General features: G+C 39.6%; 1 protein-coding gene across 6 annotated transcripts in view; it reads left to right on the top strand.

Annotated features, from left to right (window-relative positions):
* LOC129771832 (matrix metalloproteinase-2) overlaps nt 1-27,118 on the top strand; it is a 475,554-nt gene that overhangs the window by 428,729 nt on the left and 19,707 nt on the right. The window contains exon 1 of one of the 6 annotated variants that reach the window (XM_055775904.1): nt 11,063-11,083. The exons of the other annotated variants lie outside the window; for them this stretch is intronic. Within the exon in view, the coding sequence (XP_055631879.1) occupies nt 11,076-11,083 (8 nt within the window). The 5' untranslated portion in view covers nt 11,063-11,075. Of the gene's footprint in view, nt 1-11,062; nt 11,084-27,118 lie in introns of those variants that run through there. 6 annotated transcript variants of the gene reach the window in all.

Below are 27,118 nucleotides of genomic sequence, written 5' to 3'. Positions count from 1 at the left end.
ATTAATATCACAATTGCATCATCATAACATAATCGGCAAAAATCTATCAACACTACTCACTATCGTTTGTGTCTGACGTTTGCTTAGCGTGAGCACATAGAATTTACCCGTTCATCAATATTTCAATTTCTCCCGTGTTTCCCGTGTTCAGTTCTCATCATCGTTTACAGTTTACGGTGATTGCTTGGTTAGTGTTTCGCAGTTGACTATAAAATATAATCAAGTGTAATGTAATTTTCGTTAAAAAAAACTACAAAATAAAGTGTCTGAAATTTGAATTCAATCTGTCCGAAATTTGATTTAGTGTCCGAAGTTCGATTTTTATTCACTTCATTTGAAAAGCATTTTATTCCAGAACATGTGTTTATTGTTGTTTATTGTTTATATCAACAGACCTCCAAGGTCCCAATGATTTCAACTTAACCTAATTAAACTTAAGAATCGCTGCTTCAACATGCTTCTGGAGGAATTGAGATCAAATACGGGATCAAATCGTATTGAAGGTGCGCTGTAGTCCCGTTATTCTGGAATGCATGCCGTAGTTCGATCGCTGAGGTAACATTCGCATGAACGGTGTATTTCTCAAACGTCGTGGAGGAACATTGAAGTTCAGTTTTTCCAGGAGTTGCGGGCAATCGATGCGGTTGGTTATGAGATCAGCAACAAACAATGACCTCGCTAGATTTCGTCTGGTATGTATAGAGTCCAGATGGACCAGCAAGCTGCGACTCTCGTAGCTTGGAAGCCGAAGCGGATCACGCCAAGGCAACAGTCGGAGAGCGTATCTAACAAACCGTCGTTGCACTGATTCGATTCGCGTCGCTCCGTTCTGAAAGCACGGATTCCATATGACGCTTCCATACTCCAGGGTAGGACGAACCAGAGCGCAATACAACGATTTGAGACAGTAGACATCGGTGAAACTTTTGGAGACTCTAAAGATGAAACCCAAATTTCTTGATGCCTTACCAACGATGTGTGAAACGTGTTGCTTAAATTCCAATTTTGAATCTAGAACCACTCCAAGATCTTTAATCTCCGTTCTCCGTTCAATTTTGACATCAGATATGGTATAATTGTGCATAATTAGCTCCTTCTTCCTACCGAAGGTAACCGTCGTACGTGATTGACATACAATTGACAGAACACCAAGAAGCGAATGTATACAACTGCCGTTGGAGAAAGATAGCATCGGTGGTTGAACAGATCCGAAAAAATATCTTCAAATCGTCGGCGAATGAAGCTCGGGGTCCCTCTAGCACCAAAAAAATGTCGTTAAAGTAAACCAGGAAAACTAGAGGACCCAAGTGGCTTCCTTGTGGTATCCCAGAAGTTGCTCCGAACGGCTCCGAGCTGTTGTTTCCAACTGAAACAGTTAATCGGCGTCCTTTGAGGTAGGATTCGAACCAACTTAGTAAAGTTCCAGTGACGCCTAGCTTTGCCAACTTGGCTATAGCGATGTCGTGATGAATTTTGTCGAAGGCGGCTGTTAGATCGGTATATATAGCGTCGGTTTGGGACCTTTCGACCATGCTGTCGACGACGTAATTACAAAAAGACAGCAAGTTTGTGGTCGTTGACCGTCCGGGCATAAATCCATGTTGATCCCAACTAATATAGTGCTTGAAAAACTAGAACACTGGATCCATAACAATCAATTCAAACAGTTTTGACATAGCGCAAAGGCTTGAAATCCCTCTGTAGTTATCAATATTCCGCTTATCGCCTTTTTTGTGGATCGGGAATATCGTGGCGGACTTCCATAGTTTTGGAAAACGACCAGTTGCCAGAGAAAGCTGGAAGACGTGTTGCAGCGGTGTCAACAAACTGAAGATGCATTTTTTCAGGAAGAGCGATGGTATTCCGTCTGGACCCGGATTAGTGGACGTTTTCATTCGTTTTCATTTTGATAAAAACGACAATTTTTTTTATCTCAATCAAATAGGACCAAAGTAGAAAGCTTTAAAGCATATTGAACTAATTTATTAAAAATATCAACCAAATAATACCTGTGCATAAGGTTTAGACCTGTTTTCTGCATGATATGCCTTGATCATCCGAAATATGATTCAGAACGGTACATAAGGTTGGTGACATTTTACACTAAAACAAATTCTTTCGCGGTTTTTTGTTTGTTCCATTCAGTTGTGAGTTACAGCGTGTTGACAATGGAGGTGAACAACGGTACATTTTACACTTTTTCTTTCATAAAAATGCAAGCCAGACCGCTGAAATTGTGAATGGTGTTTATGTTGCCGATACTGCAACAGTAAAATACGTGCAATTTAATTTATTTTTAATTTTTTTTAATTTTTCAAGTGTTTTTTTAATTGAAATCTAATTTTTTTTAATTTAAATTGAAAACAATTGTTTTAGTGCAATATACCAATTTCAGATCTCTACTGTCAACAAATGGAGTAGCGATTTACCAAAAAAATCCAGAATTGGCCAACAGAAGAGGTGCTGTGTTCCATCAGGACAACGCAAGGCAACACGATTCCGAGCAGTGCGGTGAAAATTCATTCTCAATCGAAAGAAATCGACGAAAATGACAAAGAATACCATTCGTCACCAAAGAAAGCATTGCTCGATCGCTTGGATTTGGCTAAACTTGTCAACTGAAATCCGAAAGGTTCATTGTCAAACGAACGCTATTCCTTCTCATTTGAATATGATGAATGTATTTGGCCGAACGAAAACAAATAATTCATTCTCACCAACTCGGCTTTCCGCATTGAAGCATGATTTCGATTTATTCGCTGTCATATAAACAGGACATACACAGAGCAGGCGATGGGAGAGCATTCTCTTATGTCTCTTACTCTTGTGTTAGCATCACACTCTCACAATAATGCTAGATGAAAGAAATGAAATGAAAGAAATAAAAAAATCACTCTCGCCAGTTGTTCGCCAGTTTTTCTCTAAAAACAAACCAAAGCATCGTCGGGTGTCAATTGAGTGTCGGTCACTAGTTCAATTGATAGGGACAAACGTAAATCTCAAATAACAGCATGACATGCGGCTTGGATGAAGGTGCGGTTATTCAATCGAATGTAAGGGATACAGTGAGAAGAGATCCGTATGAGTGAAATATGCCCGTACATCAAAGTAGCCAATGAGCCCGCGATATTGGTGTGAAGAGAAGTGTTGTCAACTGATGGCTGATGGTATTTGTCGTTCGAATTCAAATGAATGAATTGATTATTTTCAGCACTGATTCCGAAAGCTCGATTAGAATGTTTTAATGCATCCACCTTATAGTCCGACCTGGCACCACGCGATTACCACCTTTTTCTCGCATTACAAAATTTCCAGAGTGATAACAAATTGAGATCAAGAGCAGATTGTAGATATCTACTGCCAGAGTTTTTCGCCAATATGGATCAAAACTTTTATGATAGAGACATTATGAAACTACAATTAGGATGGTAACAATTTTTACAACAAAACGGTGCATATTTGACCAAATCGGACAACCCGAAGCATATTGAAAATAGTTTTGAATTTCACCCAAAAATAAAGGATAACTTTTTTCCCAACCAAATATATTCTACACCTACCCCTTGGGGTCGATGTTGGCTTTCCAGGGGTCGACAAACGAAAACTGATTTTGGTGGTCGATCAGGTCTAACTATCGACTACTATTAATTAACACAAGTTCTTATTTGAAACCTTCAAGATACTTCATAACTTGTGTTACGTGAGCCAGCAAGCCAGAGCCAGAGCAGGAGAAAAATGAATATCGATTTTTTCTGATATATTTTGGTGAAAATTTAAACAAATTCTTTCATTAATAATGTTTTTTTCAGTGTATTTTTTTTAAATTTCATTATTAATTATGAAAAATAACACATTTTTGTACATTTCATCCTTTAACCAGAACTTTGTAGGTATTATAGTTTACAAGTTATAAATATAAGGAAAAAGGAAAAACTTTGGCCCTTTTCAAAATGTAGTCGTATTCTTTTTGATGATTTCAACTAGGGGAAGTGGAGGCATAGTGGTCACTCTAAGAATCATTAGAAAAAAAGATGAAAAATCGAACTTGCTTGGAGCTAAAGTGGTCAGCTAGTGGGGGCCAAGTGGTCACCCGCACATATCAAGCTAAATGGGATAAATTTATGCGTTTTTTCGTTAAAATTTGTTCAAATCATATTTGATATAGTTGGTACATGTATGAAATATGCTTGGCCTATTCACCTAGAGTCTCAATTTAAATTTTCTCATGCATACAATAACGTAGTAAGAAACACATAACGTTTTGCGTAATGAGGCTTCGTTTAGTTGGATTTATTCAGGGTCAAAGTCACAAAAGAATCTTCTTCAAGAGCAGAATGTGATGCGGTATACCAGCTTGAGTAAACAGAACATTGTAAGTCGTTATTCACCTATGACTACTTTGCCCCTGAACATCAAAATATTGCTAATTAATCGCTGAGATTAAATAAAATATCTGTTCACCTCTCCTAGGATATGTGAACAGTCGTCCAAATTGATGATATGTCTAATATATCAGATTGAATAAACTGAATTTCACGAGAAATTCCTTAGATACCATGCGCACAGAACTACGGCCTAATGGCTATCCAGAGAGCTCTACTGAAGTACAGGGTAACTCAAAAGTCATTAAAAACATAAGATGACTATCAATACGGCATCTATAGTCAATAGTTATACTACCAAACAAGCAGGTGGCCACTTTGCCCCATATGACCAATTTGCCCCCACTACCCCTATGCAAAGTTGTTTAAACGAGCAATGTCTTCACACCCACAACCTCTCACTCTATCTGAGATGGTTCTGCCAACTCCTAAGACGAGTTGACATGAAATTCGTCCATGTTTTTTTCAGTTATGTAAATCAAATGTTGACATTCATTTTGCTTCAATTTAAACAAGACATGCAACTACGAGCAAAAAATCGATTATCAATAGACACTGAAATAGTGAATGAACTCAATTGCCTTTTAAACCTTTCACGTACAACATCGAGTCTCACTCGATGTGAAATGATTGTGCCAAAACATACAACATAGAGTCTCTCTCGTGGTGCGCTTGCCTTTCACAAGGCGCTAAGACGCTCAGTAGAGTAGTGGAATAATTTGATGCGTAAATCATCGAAGCGTTTGCATTTGGCTCGCTCTAATCGTACGCGAAGGAGTTAATGGTGAGAGCGTAACAAACATCAAATGAATGCTCTCCCAAACATTCCTTCTTCCGGGGCAAATTGAAAAGCATATAGCGGGGCAAGTTGGAACAATGATATTGATCAACGAATTGCTAATTATGAACCTAACTTTTTGTTCTAGTATGATAGTCTATGATTCAATTTCCAAAAAATTGTGCCTTCCAAAGCGCCGATCTTAGCTAAAGAATCGGCTCTCTTATTATCTGGAATGGCTAATAAAATCCTGTAAGATTTTTCGACTAGACTACACAAGAACTGTGTTATTTTCATAAGAAAATGACATGATCTTTTATAGGTTTCATCGATCCGATATCTTTTATTGATCTACATGTCAATGTCATATAATATGGGTTCCGTAAGAATTGGTAGGACAAACCCTCAGGGATAGAAATTAATAAAAAGTATACTATACAAATTTTTATATCTTATATATCCAATATATCCAATTTACATTGGAGTGCCTATTCCATCAAATTCCTTTTAAAAATACCTAATTCAAACGAGAAAAGTGTTACCCATATATTGGTGATGGGGCTCACAGGAAACACACTCATCACCCACATATAGGACAATAAACGTGTTGTCACCTTCCTCACACAACGTACCGAATACCACCGAGATTTCCTTTCCATCACTCAACCGTATTTTTTGACGTAGAACTACGTCTTTCATTAAGGGTGCCAAATCAGAAAACAGGTCACGTTTTTATGAAATAAAGTTAACAGTAATAACTATTTTTGCCGCAAACGGATTTTGGCGATTTACATACTAAACGAATTGGAAATTCCCTAAAATTTGTTTAATATGCTATACATGGTTTGTAAATGGTTAAAATTTATGAAAACTTTAAGCGTTTCCATTTTCTCACACATTTGTTCTGTCCATTTGTGTGCTTTCCCGAACAGAGCTGTCAATAACGAGCAACTTATCGATGACCAACGAAGGGGAAATCGTAGGATTTAAAGTCTCCGTGAACAAAGAAAAAGTAGAAGAATGAAGGGGAATACTTGCCTAGAGTATAAACAGTGAATCTCGCTGAGGCAAACTTTAGAGGCGAATGAACTGCAAAAGTTTAAAGCCTCTTAAAAACAAAGAAAGAAAGAAAGAAAGGCAAACTTTCATTCGGCATCGGACTGTTGAGCAATCCAGTTCACATTGCTTTCGCTGCGCTTCGATCTAAGATTGGACCCCACCAGTGGTAATCCAACATGGATATCGTCGTTTGGTTTTTCTGTTCGTTTTTCGCGTTATTCGTATCGTGTGTTTTTCTTTCCGCGTCATAAATTGGACGCTGTGTGATGAGCAAGAAGAAGAAGAAGAAGAAGAAGGCAGGCTCGAGCCCTGCAAAAAATGAACGCATTGCCAGGGGCAATAAAATTTCAAGGCAAGCGTCATCTAATGATGCACGCGATGTTGGTGCAGAGAAAAGCGCTCGCACTGAACCGAGCCTTCGCGAGTGTGACACCGCATCGAACAACAGCGACTTCGGCGCGTCGGTCGAAAATGTAAGTGCCGTTACCCAGACAGTAATCAAAATCAAGCTCCCCCCGCTGGTGGTTAAGACGGTCGCTCTTGACAAACTCAACAGCGAATTCGCATCAATAGGTGTTACAACAGAGTACAATCTGTGTGGCATAATTAAGTCTTTTTTCCAAGCAGTTAACATTGTTTGTTTTCCGTCATCATAAGGGCTTCGTTGGCGCCTTTTAGAAGGTATCAATGCATTAAACTGACGCTATGGCGAAGCAGGCGTTAAGGTTGTGCGCAAAAAAATATTTGGGGAATACCAAGCATCTTGAATGTCTTACTGGAATGTTATAAGTTATTTGGTTCGCGTGCCAGTCGCAAATCTGCCTTCAATTAGGATTGCATTTGCGCTAATCTTGATCGTAATGAAGCAATGCTACTGTTTTCGAGGTTTTTATTAACCAAAAGAGTTTATTTCGCTTGTTTAGTCACCAAGAAAGTAAATGTCGTTCTGGAATTATGTATGTGATTTGGTTTCGCTTGCCAGTAGCAAAACCTCCTCCACTACGGGTGACCCTCGAGCATGAGAAAGTAATGCAACTTTTTTTCGAGGCCAGTAAAGTTAACATAAGCGTTTCTTTTGAGAATAGCGCAAAATGATGAGCAGTAGTTTCAAGCCACCAATGTATGGCGACTTATATAAAATAACAGTGTAGTTCTACGTCAACAATGCGGACGTATCTTGGACACAACCTCCTATAATTTTTTTTTCTACGCGATCAATTATCGCATAATTCTGTCCCGTTTTGCTTCATCGGGCATTATCGTTAAACGGGCTGATCAGCACAACTTAACACTTGAATTTACAACCGCTAAAGCGAAGTATTGAAGGGCCCTCGCGCAATTGCACTCTTCAGTGCGATACCAAAGTGCGCATCATTGCGCTCCTGTGCTGAAAACAGATTTTCGCACACGAGAGGTCCCTAGTGTAATTTTTTGCCAGAGAGTGTAACTCACTCGCACCAAGATTCTCTCGACTAGCGCACACCGGGAAAAGCGCATGGTTTCTCACCGGTGAGTGATGACTGTATCCTCAGTGTAAGCACGAAACTCGCACGATAGTGTATCACTTCAGTGAAAATGACATCACTGATCAAGGGCACTCAATTGTGGTGCAAAGAAGTGGATAATCATAGCCGAGTAGCGTTCACCATTGACATTTTGAACAAAACGTTCCAATGATTCCAACAGCCCATAAACCGCATGTAATGCTATTTCGTCAATGGCACGAAAGTTCTCTTCACTTTAACTGCGGCAATTTTACGTATTGTCCTATCGTATTTAGTCAAAAATGAAATACATCACTGAACAAAATTTTCTTGGAAAAATTTCTTCGAAAAAAAAGCATAATTTATAAACGTTGTTCAAGTGTCAGTCTATCCATACTAAACACAAAACAAGTGACAGTTGTCCAAGTGGCGCTCAAACGCCCAAAATAACTTCAATCTTTAACGGCTTTCATGTATCGAATTCTATTGGATTCAATGTTGGCCCGACATTCAAATACAGAATTAGTTGTGTGGCACAACAAAATTTTTCACAATAGAATACACCGGATCACTAAACTTTGAAATTATTTGTGATCTCGTCACCACTCTCTACCCAACCTTCCCCTCAATAAGTCACACGAATAAACGAAGAACGAGAACGGAAAAACAGACAATTCCGGCCGCGAGCAATATTTATGACACGATCACCAGTATTCAGCGAAATATGTCAAAACAGGACTCAGTACAAAAAGTTGACGAGAGAAACAAACAAACAAACAAAAAAAAACTTCCGCTCTTTTCGCGTCCATTGGTGTCGGAAAAGTTTCCGCACAGCATCTGGTCGGTGGACCAGATTGGGCAGTGGCGAAAAATCGGTGTGCCTGCGGGGAAAGGCGAACGTTTTGATTCGACATTTCAGATTTCCAAATGTCGGTAATATAATTTTCCTGACAACGATAGTCTCTGAAGGGTCAAAAGTTCGACTCGAAGGTACGCTAAAAGGCAGAAACAGTGATACACAGGTAGAGCTTGTGAACATCGTTCCTTGAATATGAATTCTTCGCAAGCCAAGCCTCGGTGAGAGGGGATTTTCAATTTATTGAAATGTGTCAGCTTACCAGAGGAAAGGAAGAATTCATGTTGGGAATCATGTAGCTATTTGAAATATGCAGATGCATGTGAGAGGTGAGCGTTAAATGATTACTAGGGTCATCGGAATGCATTCGCTTCTGAATAGTAAAATCACACTGAAGGTACTGATACTGTTGAAATTCGATCAGTTCCGGGGCCTCCGGGCCTAATCATGATTGATTGCATCCCACCCAAGCTCTCCTCACAAATATATTGCGACGTTTATTGATATTGCTCAGCAGCTCATCGTGTTAAGCGTGGGAGCGTTTTTTCCTCCTGTCGACACTTTAAAGCTATCCTTACAAGCAGCTATTCATGCTTGCCTATGTTAAGTAGCGACTGAGAGTTGCGAAGTTTCTTATGCTAACAACATTTTACAGTTGTTGTTTTTTTGCCTTTCTATATCTCAAATGGAGATATTCCGCCCATTCATGGTTCCGTCATTAATAAGGCTGCATCTCCACAGTATTTAACACGCTTATGTTTCGAGAAGGGTAAAGATGGATGTTCCCGATGATGGTGATGATGATGAGCAGAGCATAGCTGAGCGATGAAGTTGATATACAGTGCGATTTTATCGTGTAGCAAAAACGTATGCTTCGCTTAGCATCGTGCGCATTTGCTGCTGTTGGGCTGTCTGTTTTTTGTTCTCCCAACTGAGCATCCGGGTTGTGAAATATGAAATTTCACGCTTTTATTGCCGGGATGAAATAATTTCGCAATCCTTGGTGGTATCTCTGATATGGATTTTGTGAGCTCTCCTTTCCATACAAGCGGAGGAGCGTTGATTCGAGTCACGTGATATGAGTAATAGTGGGGGTGAAAGCACTTGCCTTAATCGATCATTAATCAATTTTGGAGCAAATTATGAATTATGTGCTTCCTGACTTGCGCGTTTTTCCGCGCCGAGGACATATGCTTCTCGTTAACATACTACGTAACCATGCTCGCTTATTAATGCTGATGTTTGATGTTTTTTGGGCGGTACTTCCGAAATGCAAAAGGCAATAAATCATTGCATATAGACTCATTTCAGTGTCAGTTATCTGACAGTTAAACTAACATGATGAGTTTACTGAACGCTAAATGTGAAGCATTTCCAGAGTTCCATGTCTTTGAATAAATCAGTGAAATATGAATGTATTGCTTATCTCTCTAAAAATTCAAAATGTCAGAAAGTTCGTTGTTTACGGGTTTCAATGAGGAATGACTCTTAAGAGTCTTCAGATTAGGTCGACCTCGTATGCTCTTTTTTCCCCTGTTGGGTGTGAACCACCGCGTCTATTATTTTGAACTATTGTGGTATACCCCTTTTTTATACTACACTTCAAGCTTATCTACTACTTATTGATGAAGGAGTAGACTGAAATCTATAGCGTAAAAGGTGCCAATCAGGAATAATCTGTTCGATAAAATTTATAATCCTGATCGGCGACGCAGACCAAATTTCCTTGGGCTCCAGAATAGCTTTATCAAGGTGTCGAAGTCTGCGTCTAGTTAGAGCTCCGCAATTACAGAGCAAATGTTCCGAGGTTTCGCTTTCGACATTACAAAAGCGACAAATATCATCTTGTGCTAAACCTATGTTCTTAAGATGGTATTTACTCGGGCAGTGTCCTGTTACAAGACCAGTGAATGTGCTTAAGTCTTTCTTATTGAGGCTTAGCAGCTGTTGAGTAATATTAATACTCGGTGTTACGGGGAAAATCGACGCACTTGTGGGCTCAAAACTGGATTCGGACACTTCCCGACACTTTGTATTTCGACCGACCAAACTGCGATAATTTTAGGACTTTCTTCCACTTCGGATCAAAAGAAAACTTTTCTCACTTTTGCACTTCACTAGAATTCCTGTTGACTGAACTTTATTTCACTATAATTAGTCGATCTGTAACTGAACCACTGTACTTTTAAGACTGAACGATGTACTGAATATTTCGTGCCCTATTTATACGGTACACGCTACAGTAAATTCTATTGTTGCATTATTGCTCGGGTATTCTAGAATGTTCGCTATAAACAATGGGGCTTTGTTTTATAGCAGGTTCGTTTCCATGTGTTCCTATCCTATCCTATGACAATTGTTATTGTTTTGATTCTTCAATGTTATTATTTATATTGTGATAAGTGTTTGTTGTTGACGTCGAGTCCCGAACGTTCTGGACGGAACGGGTAAGTGCTTTTTGTTATGCATAATGCCTAATATAAAAATATTTATATTGTTGCAGGTTATTGTTCCTGATGAAAAGGTAAGTGGCTATGAATATTATTGTTGATATAATGTACTTTTTAATCCTCCCTTTTCCAGGGGCGGATCCAGGATTTTGCGTTGCAGATTAATGTTTAAAAGATTGGTGTTGAGTGTATGACAATATCTATAAATAAAGTGATCTGAAGAGACTAATGTGTTTTTCTCTTCTGTTATCAAAGATCCAATTATTCGGACCAGCTCGGGCCGTAACACTCGGCGTAATAAATTTTTTCGCCTGTTTAAGTTTTGCAGCCATCCAGTTGGCTGTCACTTCCCGGTCCTCCCATTTTTTCAGCTCGCTTTTCAACACACAGTCGGAGAGTCCACAAAATGGTTCTGGACCAGTGAATGGTGAGTTTGAGCCGTTCCTGGCAAGTTCATCTGCTCGCTCGTTGCCCTCTATACCGCAATGGCCAGGAATCCAGTACAATTGTACCGAACTTATCTGACTTAATTGCCGTAAAAGGGAAATGCATTCCCAGACAATTTTGAAGAGCACTTGAAGGCATTTAGAGCTTTAAGTGCCGCTTGACTGTCAGAGAATATGCAGATGTTAGCATGTCTATACTTTCTTTTGAGGCAGACATTTAGACATTCTATTATTGCAGCTATTTCTGCCAGAAAAACTGTTGGCCAGTTTCCCATAGCCACAGAGATTTCTGGGACCATACACTCCAGCACCTGTTCTGATTCCCATTTTCGACCCATCAGTGTAGAACATAATTGAACCATTACGAACTTTGAGGCCACCTTCATCCAATACTGAGCGAGAATGTTCGATCACTCTGTGTGGAATGTCATAATTGGTCCTAGGTTCCATCCAATCATTGTTCATCTCTGAGGCTGTTCCAATGGGTAAAAGATTCAAGATGCTCAAGTGACCAGTTTTGTCCCCGTCTAGTATTTTTCCATCTTTTAAGCTTTAGAGCGCTTTTTTCAGCCTCTAGCTGAACATATTGGTTCATAGGTACCAGGTGAAGGATAGCCTCCAATGCCTTTGAGGGTGTACTTCGCATTGCTCCAGTAATTGTAACGCATGCTAGTCGTTGGAGTTTGTTTAGCTTTTTTTGTAGCTACAGTCTCCTTAGTCTTTGGCCACCATACAAGTGAGGCATAGGTTATCCATAATTGCAGTGTAAACCCACATAGCCATTTTTGGTTTAAGGCCCCATGTTCTTCCTATCATTTTGGAGCATGCCCATAGAGCTGAGTTCGCCTTGCTGATTATTGAATCTAAGTGCGCGTTCCAGTTTAATTTAGCATCTGAGATTACACCTAGATATTTCACTGAAGCGCTGATTTTTATTTCCTCTCCCCCAAGATGTAGAGACTGCAGATGCAGTTTTTTTCTTTTTGGTGAACGGAATAATTGTTGTTTTTGAGGGATTTATGCTCAGACCTTCTGTGATACACCAAGATTGTGTAAAGTTTGAGGCCATCTGCATTCTGCTCGATAACACGTCGTCAAACTTGCCTCGTACCATTATGACAAGATCATCGGCAAAGCCCACAACTTCGAATCCTTTTACCTCTAAACTTATCAGAAGGTCGTCAACTACAAGTGACCAAAGGAGGGGTGATAAAACCCCTCCTTGTGAGCAGCCTTTCGTTGCAATCACATATGTTGACGACCCGCCCAGCTCCGAGGTGATTCGTCTATGTGTGAGCATGCCCTGGATCCATTTGACTATGCAGTTATCGAAGCGTCTTTTTCTCATCGCTTGTGCCATTGATAGATAAGAAGCATTATCAAAGGCACCTTCGATGTCAAGAAACGCGCATAGAGCGGTTTCTTTTGACAAGAGAGATTTTTCAATTTTTGTTACAAGCGTGTGTAGCGCTGTTACTGTGGATTTGCCTGATTGGTAAGCAAACTGGTATTTTGATAATGGGCATTTGGACATGAATACAGACTTTATGTATTCATACAATACTTTTTCCATAGTTTTCAGCAGTATTGATGATAAACTAATTGGTCTGAATGCCTTTGGGAGTGATTTGTCACGATTCCCCGCTTTTGGAATGAAAACTATTTAATAAGTCTCCATATCGAAGGAATGTGCTCTAGTATCATACTTGCCTTAAAAATCTCGATTAGAGGTGGAATTAGTTTTGATTCTCCATTTTGAATCAGGGCTGGAAAAATTCCATCTGCACCTGCAGATTTGTAAGGTAGAAATGATCTCACCGCGTTAACTACTCTGGCTCTCATGAAGACTTACCCAGCAACTATGTTAGCGACATCCTTTGCACTTTCAGGAGATTTCGTATGCTCTTACTTCATTCCATCACTTTGATCATATGACGTTCACTCCTATAGACGAATGAGGACTATATACATTAAGACGCTTGACCCAACCGACCAACCGACTCCTGAACTTCCGGCAATAAACGTTTTGTCCAGGATGTGGGACCAACACATACATAGACGCCCTGCGGCATGCTCTGGGCGAGGCAAGGAGTCATCACATCGAGTTAGCTGCACTGGACATTGCCTAACCGAGCCTAGATGCCTGCGATCTTGCTACAGCTGAACCGCTGGGGATCGCTGGTCACATGCTAAACTTCATGAGAGGCTTCTTGAGCTTCCGTTCTGCCCAAGTAATCATTAGAATCCAAAAAAGGGCTCCGTACTAGCAATGATGTTCTTTCTTGCGAACTTGAAAGGTGGGTTCGAAAATCTGTCAAGTCATGCTTGATTGACTTGTTACAGTTTGGTTAAAACCCCGTAGTCAGCTGGAAAACTATTACGGAACTACTGAACATTCGATACACAGTAATTCGGTAATTCGTGGTAATGCGGAATAGATTTGGAAGGTCCGACGCACCTCGACCCCACAACAAACATTTACCAACACACATCCGGACACTAAATTTATATGGATATCAAGCCATTCCAAGATCTCCGGGAATGAAGTAGCACCTTGCAGTATAGGGCCGACAAGCGGATCTCTTATCGAAGCTAGTGAGGTGACCTCAAGACAAGGGTGACCAAAGTATTCGAGAAAATACGGGCCCCGGAATGATACGTTAAAAGTTTAACGTTGTGTCGGGCTCACCAAAATGGTGATTGGTTTTTTTTAAATTGATAAAATTTCAACTGTTTGTGAAATTGCCTCCATTATCATAAAAAAGAAACCTTCATGCGATTCTACATGAAAAACGTTCAATTTATGGGACGGTGGAACTATTGCTAGGGGATGAGATGATAAAATGAACACCCCAAGGAATATGCTCTTTTGCCGCGTCCATATACCACTTTTAACCGCACACTAAAAATATGTTCTATTTGATGACTTTTATTCTTTAGATTAAAAATATATTAGGTGTACCGGTAAGTTTCTTTGGTCTTACAACAGATGGCGTAACTTGATTATTATTCCAGTGAATCAAATTTCCAGACATTCGTTGGAATACTACTGGCATTGCGCGTCTTTTTCAGTATATGTCAAAAAGTTGAAGAGTGAACAACATAGTTTTTTGCCACTTCGAATATGTTGAATGTCGTACCAACGAGAGTGTTTTTACGGGGAGTGTTACTTCATTACTTCAATATAAAGAGAAAAAAAACACCGGAAAGTCATCGCAATTTGGTGGAAGCTTATGGTGACCATGCTCCAAATGAGCAAACGTGTCAGACGTGGTTTTCATGGTTTAAAAGTGGTAATTTTGACTTAGAAGACGAAGAACGTTCCGGACCGTCAAAAAAGTATGAGAGTGAAGAATTTGAGGCTTCACTCGATAAAGATCCGTCACAAACGTAACCAGAACTTGCAGATGCACTTGGAGTAGCTCAGCGAACCATATCCGATCGTTTAAAAGCAATGGGAATAATCCGAAACATAGGAAATTGGGTGCCGTATGAATTGAAGCCATGAGACGTCGAACGTCGTTTTTTCACGTGCGAACAACTGCTCCAACGGCATTAAAAAAAGGGTTTTTCGCATCGAATCGTGCACTGAGGGAAAAAATGCCACAATACGAGCAGACACGATAAAGTTATTTTGCAGTACGACAATGCTCGGCTGCATGTCGTGAAACCGGTCAAAACATACTTGGAAACGTGGAAATGGGAGGTCCTATCCCACCCGCCGTATTTTCCAAACATTGCTCCGTTCGATTAATACCTTTTTCGATCGATGCAACCTGGCCTGGTTGATCAGCACTACTCCAATTTTATGAAGTCAAAAATTGGATCGATTCGTGGTAAGGCGACAAACCTGCCGATTATTTCCGCAAAGGGATCCGTGAATTGCCAGAAAGATGGGAAGAAGTTGTGACTAGCGATGGGCAATACTTTGAATATCAAATTTATAACCATTTTTGCAGAATAAAGTATTATTTTTTGAAAAAAACGAAGAAACTTACCGGTACTCCTATTACTATTTTATTTTTTATACTTAAAAATCGTTTGATGTATTGAACAACACTTAGTTAGGCTACAATCCCCTTCGAAAAACGGGAACCTTCATATGAACTTGAAACATATTTTCCTTATATCAAAGAACAAGATCTGGACAATGATTGATTCTTATCCTGATATGCGGATTAAACATTACGAGTGTTATTGTCTTTCGCGTGGTATTTATGTGAATTTGCTGCTGCAGATGGAAACAAAACACCGTAACAGAGTGGATATCGGAGATGACATGACGTGTGCTTTTCGACAACGTTCTCAAGAAATACGATTTCGGTGGAAAATGTTCACTCGCAGGTGCCATTCTGACTTGACAAACCTCTTTTGTAATCAGATACAAGTATAAAATCAGATTTGTTGCGAATATAATTTGAAAACCGTTTACATTCTTCCATTATTTTACTGATATGCTGCAGACTTTTTTCCGAAATATTGATAAAGGGGAACACTGGGATTAACTTTCGTAAAGGAGGGAATGCAGCAAAAAAGGTTGAAAAAGGTTGTCCTAGCCTGTAGCAGCAGCATTGGCAGAGGTGGCAGGAGTGGCAGGAGCGTTGGCAGAAATGGCAATAGCGGCAGCGGTGGCAACACAGACAGCGGGCAACATGTTTAAGACCTCCCTTTTCAGGACCACCAAACCTTTCACAGAAGTGTTATTAAAAGCTATCTCTGGATTCGAAAGTGATATACGAATAATAAAGTAAAATAAATTAACTGATTTTTGTTTGCATGGGGAGAGCCTGTATGAATTTAAATGCATTTTTGAGCTTATTGGTGGTCAGATCGATCATTCAGTTTTTCCAAATTCCAAATTCAAAGTGGCTTGAAAGTGCAACACATTGCTAGCCGGATGGAAAGAAGAAATATTCTGAAAGCGAGAGCAGTGTTCATTGTTCAGTGTTCAGTTTTCACAATAACAAACGATTTTGGATTTTTTGCTGCCGTTCTGTGAAAGATGCTGAATAGTATAATTTGTAAATTATCTGTTTGGGGATAATGGTTTTGGGAGCGCAATTTTGCTAAAAGGTACAGAATAGTTACTCGGATATTATTTAAATAGTTAGAATAGTTACTCGGAAGTTATTTAAATTGACAGCACTTGGAGTAGTCATAGGCAGTGCCAGAAATTATCAAAATTTATTCACAAATGGAAAAATTATCTTTTTCCCAGTGTCGGATGAATTCTTTTCTATTGAAACTCAACATCATATCAGTCATAATGAGTATAACACAACAGTCGAGACGCGTGAATGAATTTCGAAAAGCCTACATTCAGGCACATTCCTTACTGTCAATAATTTCGGATGATTATCACGAAAGCTAAATTGATCTTCATCGCTGCCAGAAATCAAAACAAAATTAGGTTAATTTCTATCTATTGTTTTCACTCATAGCCCATACGATTGGGGGTGTATGTCGTTTCCGAAAAGTCGGGAGTAGATTCATAAAACTTAGATAAAGAGTTATACTATACATATCAATGTTTGAGTCACCAAAACAAGAATTTTATGTGATAAATGGCCTTCCCTTACTATTAACCGATTTCACTCTCAATTGGTTGACGTTGAATTTTATGCTTTGATTTTCACTAACCCGTAGTGATCTTTAATTTCGACGTTTCGAATGTCATGACGGAAATGAAGATGCCAATGAAAAATGAATTTCATGGCATGTTGATGTTGATGTTCATCCCACTCGTGTTCATTAAAAGTGTTGTTTCATATTTATCGACTCTCATTTGAGCAGTAGGACATCAATACAAGGTAGACTGAAATTCGCCATATTTGAATGTCGTGAAGGTGAATATTTTCGGCACTGGTCATAAGTTCCTTCGGTGATGTTCCCATCTTTTTTTGTCATAATTTGTTCAAATCATTATTTAAATAGTTGGTACACGCATGAAATAAGCTGGACCTATTCACTTTGAGTCGTAAATGAAATTTTCTAATACGTAAAAAAACGTAGTAAGAAACATAAAGAGGCTGGGTTGTGGTTAGGGTGACATATTTTTCCAGGGTAAACGCCACAAAAGGAACCCCTTGAAAAGCAACATGTAATAAGGTATATCAGAATTAGAAACCAAAAAATTTTAGGTCGTTTTCCAGTGGTGGTCCATTTTGCCCCCAAACAACAAAGTAATTTCGAATGCGAATTAATCGCTGAAATCAAACGAAATATCTGTTCATCTCCTCTAGAATATGTCAACAGTCGTTCAAACTGATGATTTGTCGAATATATAAGGTCGAATTAAATAAATTTCAAGGGAAATTTCTTTAATACGATGCAAGCAAAATTACATCCGAATGGCTATCAATTTTACGTTTTTATTTATTATTTTCAACATTTGAAAGATTCATTCATCAATCGGTTTTAAGCTAAATTATTGAAATTTAAGCATTGGTTCATTTTACCACCCATGTCCATTATTTCCTTGCATTTCCTTCTAATTAAAAAACGAGTTATTTATTGTGATGCTTCTTATTCTTTCTCCGCTTGAATAGGGTGATCGACGATGCAAACCTACGAAATTACGCCGCACTGCCACGTTAGTTACTCGTTTTGATCAGCACGGTATGAGGAGTAGAGATTTGACGAAAATGAGATTTTCGTTGAGATAACATTTAGACTTGTTGTAATATTTTTTTAAAATTTTTGTTGTGATCAAGCCAATCAGCAGCTCCAGCATCGGTTAATATTGCCACCATCATAAATCTCCATCAGCAAATGGAAAAGTTCTGGACTGTCGAAGAAGATAGCGGCTCTACAAACTACTCGATGGAAGGAGCAGCATGTGAAGCACATTTTTAACGCAACGTATCCAGAAATTCCGGAAGACGCTATATAGTCCGTCTACCAGTCAGAAACGACATTCTCTCCAAGCTTGAAGACAGTCGTCGTACTGCTATTCGTCGCTCTCGTCTTCTGGAAAACCACCTGTGGCATGATGAAAATCTCCGGAAACGATACTGCGACTTTCTGGAAGAATACCGTGCCCTCGGACTTATGTATCGAGTGTACAACCATGAGACATCACCATCTCCGTCCTATCATCTTCCTCATCACTGCATTGTTCGCGAGAACAACTTTACAACAAAGTTACGCGTATTCTTTGACGCATCTTGTAAAACACCTTCCGCTAAATTGTTTATGCAGGCTCTATGAATACTTAAGGACAGCGCTGACATGATTCTAGGATGGGACCAAGAGCTTCCACTGCCTGTGATCGAACACTGGACATCATATCTTTCGCAGCACCCGCTACTAAACAAAAAAACTAGAAAAACACCGGTTGACTCAGTTCCCGCTGTAGCCGAACCCACATTCCTGGATTTATTCGTGGAGAAAATTTCCAGCTACGACCACATGCTGCATGTACTCGCTTATTGTCAACGATTTCATCACAATTCACTCAATCACACGTCCGAAAAGCTCTAGTCTCAGCTCTGTTGAAGTCTCCAGGGCTGTGAAAACGCTGATCTCATTAGTTCAACAACAATGCTTCAACAGTGACTGGACTCAACTTCAGCGGGGAAAACCCGTGTCCGCCAAATTATTTAAATCTACGATTGTTTCATTCATTCCTAGCACCTGATACGCTGGTGCTTCAACCCTCATAAGGCTTCTAACTTCGGGGGTTGGTGGGAGGCTGCTATCGCATCAGCACTGAAGCATTCTACCGTGTTCTCGGACCCAACAAACTAGCTGACGAAGACATGCAAACTCTACTCAAACTGATCGAGTGTTGCCTGAACTCTAGGTCAATCGTTGCTCTCAGCGATTTCACCGATTTCGAACCGCTCACTCCCGGACATATTCTGATTGGTTCCGCGATAAAAGAAATTCCGGAAATAGACCTCATGAAAATTCCCTCTTCGACACTGGGATCACACGCAGAAACTTTTCCAACATCCTTGACAGCGATGGTACAACGAATATCTTTCGACAGTTCAACCACGATCGAAGTGGTGCAATCTACCTGTAGTAATCGAGAAAGGACCAGATGACCTTTCTCATAATAAAATAAAGGACGAGAACTCTCCTCCTGTGTATTGGCCGACAGGACGAATCATCGAACTGCACCCCGGAGCAGACGGGATAACTCGTGTGTTAACTCTTCAAACACCCTGCGGAAAATTTGTGTGACCCGTAACGAAAATATGCTTGCTTCCCAACGCGACAACACAACCAGCAACATCATCAGAAGAACCAACGAAAACAACAGAGTTATGAATCCGTAAGCTCGTGAACTTTTTCTAAAAGAGGTCGTCAACAACCAGCCATCAACGAGCGATCGATATTTTGAAATTTAAGAAATATAATTTCTGAAGGAGCCAGTCAGTTTGATGAGCCCCATCCTAGGCGACTATGTTTTTGGAGCCAACATCTCGAGAACAAAACAGCTGAAATGAATGCGGTTTTGAACCCGTTTTGTATCTTACTGACAGATCTGTCAGCTCAAGTGCAGGCATTTTTAAAGTTTTGAACCCTGAGATGTTGGCACCATCCGATGTACAGATTGGGATTTTAAGCACTCGACTGTTACTTCGAACGCTACTTTCCTCCAGTGCTCGAATTGGCCGAAGTAATAAAGCAATCAAAACATCTCTAAGTCGTACTTCGGTCATTTAGAGTTTTTGCGTTCAATTTGCGGAACAATTTTCCAGTCTTTAGTTTTGTTTTCCTCGCATTGATGTAAATGTTACATTGGACCTTCTCAAAAGTTACGCGAGACTTCTGAGTCCGCTGAGCCATATTCCGGAAATAATATTCTCATAAAAATGGTAAAAATTATCTTACGAATGAAGCAAAATTCATGAAAACTAACACCGTTGATCAGTGTCTTATTTCAACCAAAAGTTCTATGTCTATATAAAAACACCGTGTGTAATTGAAAGAAAATCAATTCAAATCTCTTATATTAATATTTGTTACCAGAACCACTCACGACACGTCGATAATGAAAATACCAACCATCTCAATCCGGGGGAAAAACTTACAATTCGGGCCATGTGGCGGTGATAATCCACGCCGAGAGTAACAGCACTAGTGGTTAATTTTCATCCTAAGGCACGGGTGAAAGGCGGAAACGAGAAACTTTTTTTTCCCCAGCTTCCTTTTTTCTTCGCTTGAAACCACACATGCACTTCCGGGGGAAGAATGAAAACCGTTTGTGCCTTAATCTGGTTAAACTGTTCGCCCTAGCATGGTCCGGATTAAATCGCTAAAGTACTTTACAGAAAGCGAGATGGTTGGTTTGTTGTTTGTGGTTTGTGCGAAGTTCGCTTTGGCCGTGGCTTTTTCTCTTAGCACTGGCCAATTCGTTTGCGGGTTGTGGAATGAAATTAACTCTGCATCATGGCCGGGTAAATGAAACAATTATTTAAACTATCCCATTTTAGAATTTTTTTCACAATGTTTACGAGAGACACTGGTTTCATAGGTCATCATTCAACTTGACGATTTCAGTTTGCAGTTTTTCTTTTGATTTCCCCGAAGACGACAGAGTTCCTCCTCCTTGGTTCCTGTACCAGAACGACAGACAAATGACGAGAGGAAGGCATTACAAAATGGCAATAAAATGTGTCCATTCCAGCTGTCTCGCAAACATATACACATGAGAGGAAAATATTCTCGGTTCACTTAAATTTATTAGAATTTTCTCCTCACCATGAAACCATGACGTGATGGCATCGTCTGCATTTTTCATTTGCTCACATTTTATGCGCTTTTTCGGGTGGGGTGACGACAATAAAAAGTGAAGATGGAAGATATTTGGAGCATATTTTATTGCGCGAGCATTAAAATTATTACAATAAATTGCTTTCGAATGTGTTTTGTCATTTCCACGAGGAATTCTCGACCATATCGCAGCAGAGGCAGCGCAAAAATTAACGACATTGTTGACAATGATTGCGAGCATTAGTCAGTTGACGAGTTATGACATACGCAAGATGATAACAATATTTGTTTATTATACTTCGGATACAAACATTAATTTGCAATATTCAAGGTGTCTGTCCACAATCATTCTGGGATATGAAAAGCGAATCCTGCCGCCCATGAATTACTGCAACGTCGTCAAGTGCAATGGGTGAAGTCCTGCTGTAACATAATCCACCGAATCACTGCACCTATTTGTACAGCAAACCCCATTATGATAAGATAAATAGCATCACCTAATAGGATTTCTGCCACCACCAACCAACGCCATACACACAGGCATCCATCGCATAGACGCCGCAGCCGCGTTGCCGTGTTTTGGATTAAACCCACGAAACCCAATACACTCTTCTCCCTGAGATGCTCTCCCCCACGAAACGCACAACGGAGGGCAGAGGGAAGCAAGTCAAAGTTCGAAAGTATTTTATCTTTTTCGCACTTCTTCCCGGGTTCTGCGGGATAATATTATAGCGATAAAACGCTTGCAAAATGAGAAGCAACAGGGTGGTGTCGTCTGCCTCTGGTGGATGATGGTGTGGATGTGATTGCTCGCAGGGCGGAACCACTTTTGCACTTCTGGCATCAAGGTTGTCTCCGACGACATTCCGGCGGCAATGACAGCGACGAGAATCGCGTCCTCCCGGAAGAGAGACGGTGTACCCCCGCGGGGTACATCAGATTGGATGCGGGAGTTTGCCTGCAAGAAAGGCAAATTTGCCCCCCTCCCCAAACTAATTCGCTGCTCACGCTCACGTTTTCCGATTCCGCCAGTGGATGCGAGTTAAATTATAGAGAAAATGGCACCAGGATGATGCCATAAAGGAAGCTTCTTGTTTTTAATTGAAAATTAACAAAATTATTACGCTCGTTTGTCGGCACTTCCTGGTCCTGGTGCGGTGATGCGTTGGCCAGGGGATGGAAAATTTGAAATGAGCCCCGGCAACGTTCGGCGTGGTTGCGTAATTGCCGTTTCTCCTGCAGGAAAAGTCAATTAACGTGAGAGATTCTATATAGGAATTAATTCCCGACACTTTTTTTCTAATTTTACGAGGTTGTTGGAAGTTTTGAAAAACTTATCGCACACAAACGGAATTGGCTCAACCTAACCGATTTTCTACCATGAAAGTCAAGCGGAATTTGCTTAGCCTTGGCACGCCAAGTTTTCTCCATGAAGGAGTGAGCCCCTTCTTGGAATATGTTATATTTTCGATTTTTTCCGATTTGCACAAGCTTTACGTTATTTATTGGAAATGATGGTCCTCGTCGAATCTGGCAAAGAAAATACTCCATCGGTAACGATGATTTAAAAGTGGTTTGAGCGAATCAAAAGCAATGGTTTTGATATGGAAAAAAATCAAGATACAAGTTGGGTTTGTAGTTGGCTACCATACAGTTAAGAAGTAAGAAAGAGATATAGAAAAACAGGAAAATGTTTGCGCAGTGTTGATGTATCGAAAAATAATTCAAAAGTACGAAACAAATATTTACATCAAATTATCAATGATGGATTGGATTTCTACGATAATCACAAACAGCATGGGTTAAGCCAGTCGAACCAGGTCCATCCGCCCTCTGCGAGTATGATACAGGACTCGTGGCCGCAAAGAACTATCTATCTAATCAGTGTTTCCTAGATGACTAGCTTCGTGCGACGGCGAGCTTTATTAGATCTAAGCGTCTTCCGACGACCATACCGACATCTTATTTTTGTTATTTCATGGGGCTATCGTTTGTTTCCATTTATTAATTTGAGGACTATTTACCTTGCAGCAGCATTCGTCTATCACTCGTTCGCTCGCCTTCCTTTTATACACCGATCACCATGCACTGTATTTTCGGCTTTTTTTACGCGGATTTTCCAATTAGCGCGGTTTTTTATGGGGATTTTCCAATTAACGCGGTTTTTTTACGAGGTACGTATCCCCCGCGTAAAAAAAACCTGGGTGTACACTGTTCAGCCAGCGGTCTTCGTACACAGTTCGTTCTGAACTGAGTAAGCAATTCATGTGAACTGTTGCCCAGTAAAAAAGAACGACCGTTCGTTCACTCTTTTTGGTGAACTAGTTTTTTTGAACAGTTCATGAACGGTTTGCCCTTCTCTACTCCTTACCAGTACCAAAGCGTTTGATAACAAACACGAAAGCCCATCGCAACCCTAGTCGCGCATTAGGGCTATATGCTGATTTGAAGTCAACGAACAAATAATGCGTGGGCACGTTGTATCCGCGGCGTTTCTGCAGAACCTGCCGAACCGCGAAGATCTGGTTTCTAAAGATAGATTCCCGCGAAAATCTGGTTTCTAAAGATAGATTCCACAAATAGAGAAGTATGAGTTGTCTCAAGAAGTTGTTGCCACGTCACAAAATGAATTTTGTGACGATTCATTTCAGCGTGACGTGACAATATTTTGATTCACTACAAACACTTTTTTTCGCGTTTTCATGTATAAATCACACAAAATTAAACGATTTTATAGTAAAATTGAGGAAACTTTCTACAAGAATCATCAGTTGGAGAATATGATATAGTTAGGTTGGCCTGTTGTCAGTCAAATACTCTACAAAACCAACAAATAAACTTTATTCTACGATTTGTCTACAATAGGTGAACGTAGATTCCAGAATATAGAATATAATCTTGTTTCGACTTCGGGTTTGCTGATAATAGTATTAAATGACAATAAAAATATGGAAAACCCATACGATATTGATATTGAGTGAAAGGGTTTAACCAGCGCAAGTCAAATATCGTACTCCGATGTCATTTTGGAATCGAAGATAATGACTTCCGATTCGTTAAAAACGGCTCTAAAAGACCGGAAATGGCATGGAATCCCAAAATACGATTGGGAATGATAGTGTTAGGAGATATCCATGAAAAGAATGAAAAAAGAAAATAAAGTTTTATAGTGAGCAGATAGGATTTGAGCGAGAGGGAGATAATGTCTTAGCCTCAGAGCGACGCATGTGGAGTAAGACAATGGAAGTGGACATACAAATGCACACGCAAACGTCAACAGTCAACGTCGACGTCATCTTCAACACGCAAACATAAACTTCCTTTCACAGGTACACCGCTCACATGCACACACAGACAGGGTTGCCAACTATAATTTGAAAAAATTAAGGAAGAATGAAAATAAAAATCTGGATAAATCAGGATAGCTCATATTGGGTTGTCCGAAAAGTTAATGCCGATTTTGGGAAAACAAAAACATCATTTTCAATCAAACCATTATAATTTATATTTATATCCATAGTTCTGTTTCACAATCTTTCGCCATCTTTCACACAGCTTAAACATTCTATCCTCCCAGAACATGTTTGCTTCTTCGTCGAAAACTGCTGCAAGTGAGAAACAGATTGCTTGGTAGTACCTCGTAATACAGAATCCATTCCAAATTCCACCAGAAACAGATTATATCTTCCTTCGGGCGACGATCGGATATGTAAAAGAATTAATAAGCATGGTATGAATCCTCGCATAAGCGGGAATGCTAGTGTTTCGCCAGACTTTTATATTTTTCCGTTTATATGACAGAAAACTTTGACATGGAAACCAGTATATTTATTACGAATAATTCAAAGTTAAAAAAATCTGGAAAAATCAGGATCATTTCAGAAAAATCAGGATAAATTGAGTATTCGTCAGGATATCAGGGAGCGTGCTAAAAAGTCTCGATGAGCTTAGCTGTCATCTTTGGTGGAGATTTCGTTACTGTCATACGAAACCAAATCACACACAAAATTCCTGAACAATTATTTTCTTGGTGAGCCGATGATAGCCTAGGTTGATGATTCCCCACACAATCGTGTAGTTCAGAACTTTAATGGAATGGCGTTAGTTTGATGTAATGATTGCAAAGCCAAAGACATCAGCGAGTAAGTAATTTGGTCGCGTCCACAGCTCAATCCGAAACGAAGACATATGATGACGCAAAACAAGGAAGAACAAGTGATGTTCATTGCTTCGTATCTAGAGCGATTCTTCTTCTTTTCTTCTTTGTTCACTGAGACTTTAAATCATTCCCCTTCGTTGATCGTCGATAAGTTGCTCATTATTGACGGCATTGGTAGGGAAGCTCACAAATGGCAAATGTATGGGAAAATGGAAATGCTTCTAGTTTTCATCAATTTAAACAATTTACACACCAGGGGATTGTAATATATATAATAAAAAACAAATCTTAGAGAATTTCCGATTCGTTTGGTATGTAAACCGTCAAAATCCCTTCGCGGCAAAAATGGTTATTAACGTTAACTTTATTTCATAAAAACGTGACCTGTTTTCTGATTCGACACCCTTAATGAAAGACGTAGTTCTACGTCAAAAGGTGTAAAACATCTGAAATCCAATGATGAGTCTGTTCAGGGCAATCCTCCCCTGGCGTGCGAGTCCGAGTGAGAACAAAAAAGCTACCGTTTAGCTCACCGCTTAACTACAATTTTGCTTCGATTACTTCCCTCTAGCCTTGAAAAACGCTGTAAACTACTCGCTGACTTAAGTTGCAGTATTTCCCTTATCGCTAAGACTTCGGCTTTTCGAATAGAGACGAAGGAACTTTCGAGTTCTTAGTGAAATAAAGAAAGAAGAAAAAGGAGAATAGTATATCAATATTGAGTCCCGCCGGTACATTAGTTGCAAGTTATAGACGGCGTGGGGGCACAAAATATACCGAACAAAAGTATGAAAAACGGAAATACTTCCAATTTTTCATCAAATTAAGCATTTTGCGGAAATCGTAATCGAATCGGGAAATTGTAATAGCATTTCAAACTTACCATTGAAAATTCTTTTTCTATTGAAATACAAATTATCAAAATGGACCGCAGACTATTCCCTGGGTGCAAATGTTTCTACTTTTCTGGTGGAAAGAGGGATGCAAATCAACTCTTCCGCCCCGGGTGCAAAAGCTTCAGTCGACGCCACTGAGAAAGAATGTTGTTTTTAAGTAGGTAACAGAATCCCCATGTAATGTATCGAGAAATTGACACATTACTGTGTGGTATCCTAGATTTAGTGTGTAGTTGGAATGACAGTTCAAGTGTATTGATTACTACATTCATAGAGAGATGGAGGTCGATTTTTGAGGAATTGAGTGTTGTGTGTGGTTGTTTGGCGGGTTATCACATTGGCGATCCTGCCATACAAGATTCAGTGGATAGGAGAATGAATTTAATCAAATTCTCAGACTGGTGAGTAATAAAAAGAGAAGAATGTGAATATATTTTATATTTTTTTCTGGCTTATGGCGGGTTTACATTAGGGAGGTCTATAGCTATAGATGGATTTATTCACTTGAAAATAGGTGTAAACGGGTGAGAATAAATATGATACACTTATTCGAGGTGTATATAACTTGAATAAATTCAGCATATGTAAACGCTTGTGAATTTCTCACTGGTGAGAAATCATTAAAATTGGATGCAGTTCTACTTGAGGTGAATAAATTCACCGAAAATATGAATATATTCATTTTATAAGTTCACGCTAGTGTAAACGGTTGATGCGATTTCTATAAATCTCATCATATTTCTTCACATGAATATATCACTAGTCTAAACCCACCCTTAGAGAAACAGATGAAACCAATCAGATATATATCGAGGTGGAGTAGTAGACGATATATTTTGGTATTGGTAGGCAACATATTGTGTCGTCATTATTTGGGTTCTG

Source organism: Toxorhynchites rutilus, chromosome 2 (assembly GCF_029784135.1).
Source record: "Toxorhynchites rutilus septentrionalis strain SRP chromosome 2, ASM2978413v1, whole genome shotgun sequence".
NCBI lineage: Eukaryota > Metazoa > Arthropoda > Insecta > Diptera > Culicidae > Toxorhynchites > Toxorhynchites rutilus.
Note: the sequence above shows the minus strand (reverse complement) of the source record. Positions and strands in the feature narration are given on the sequence as shown.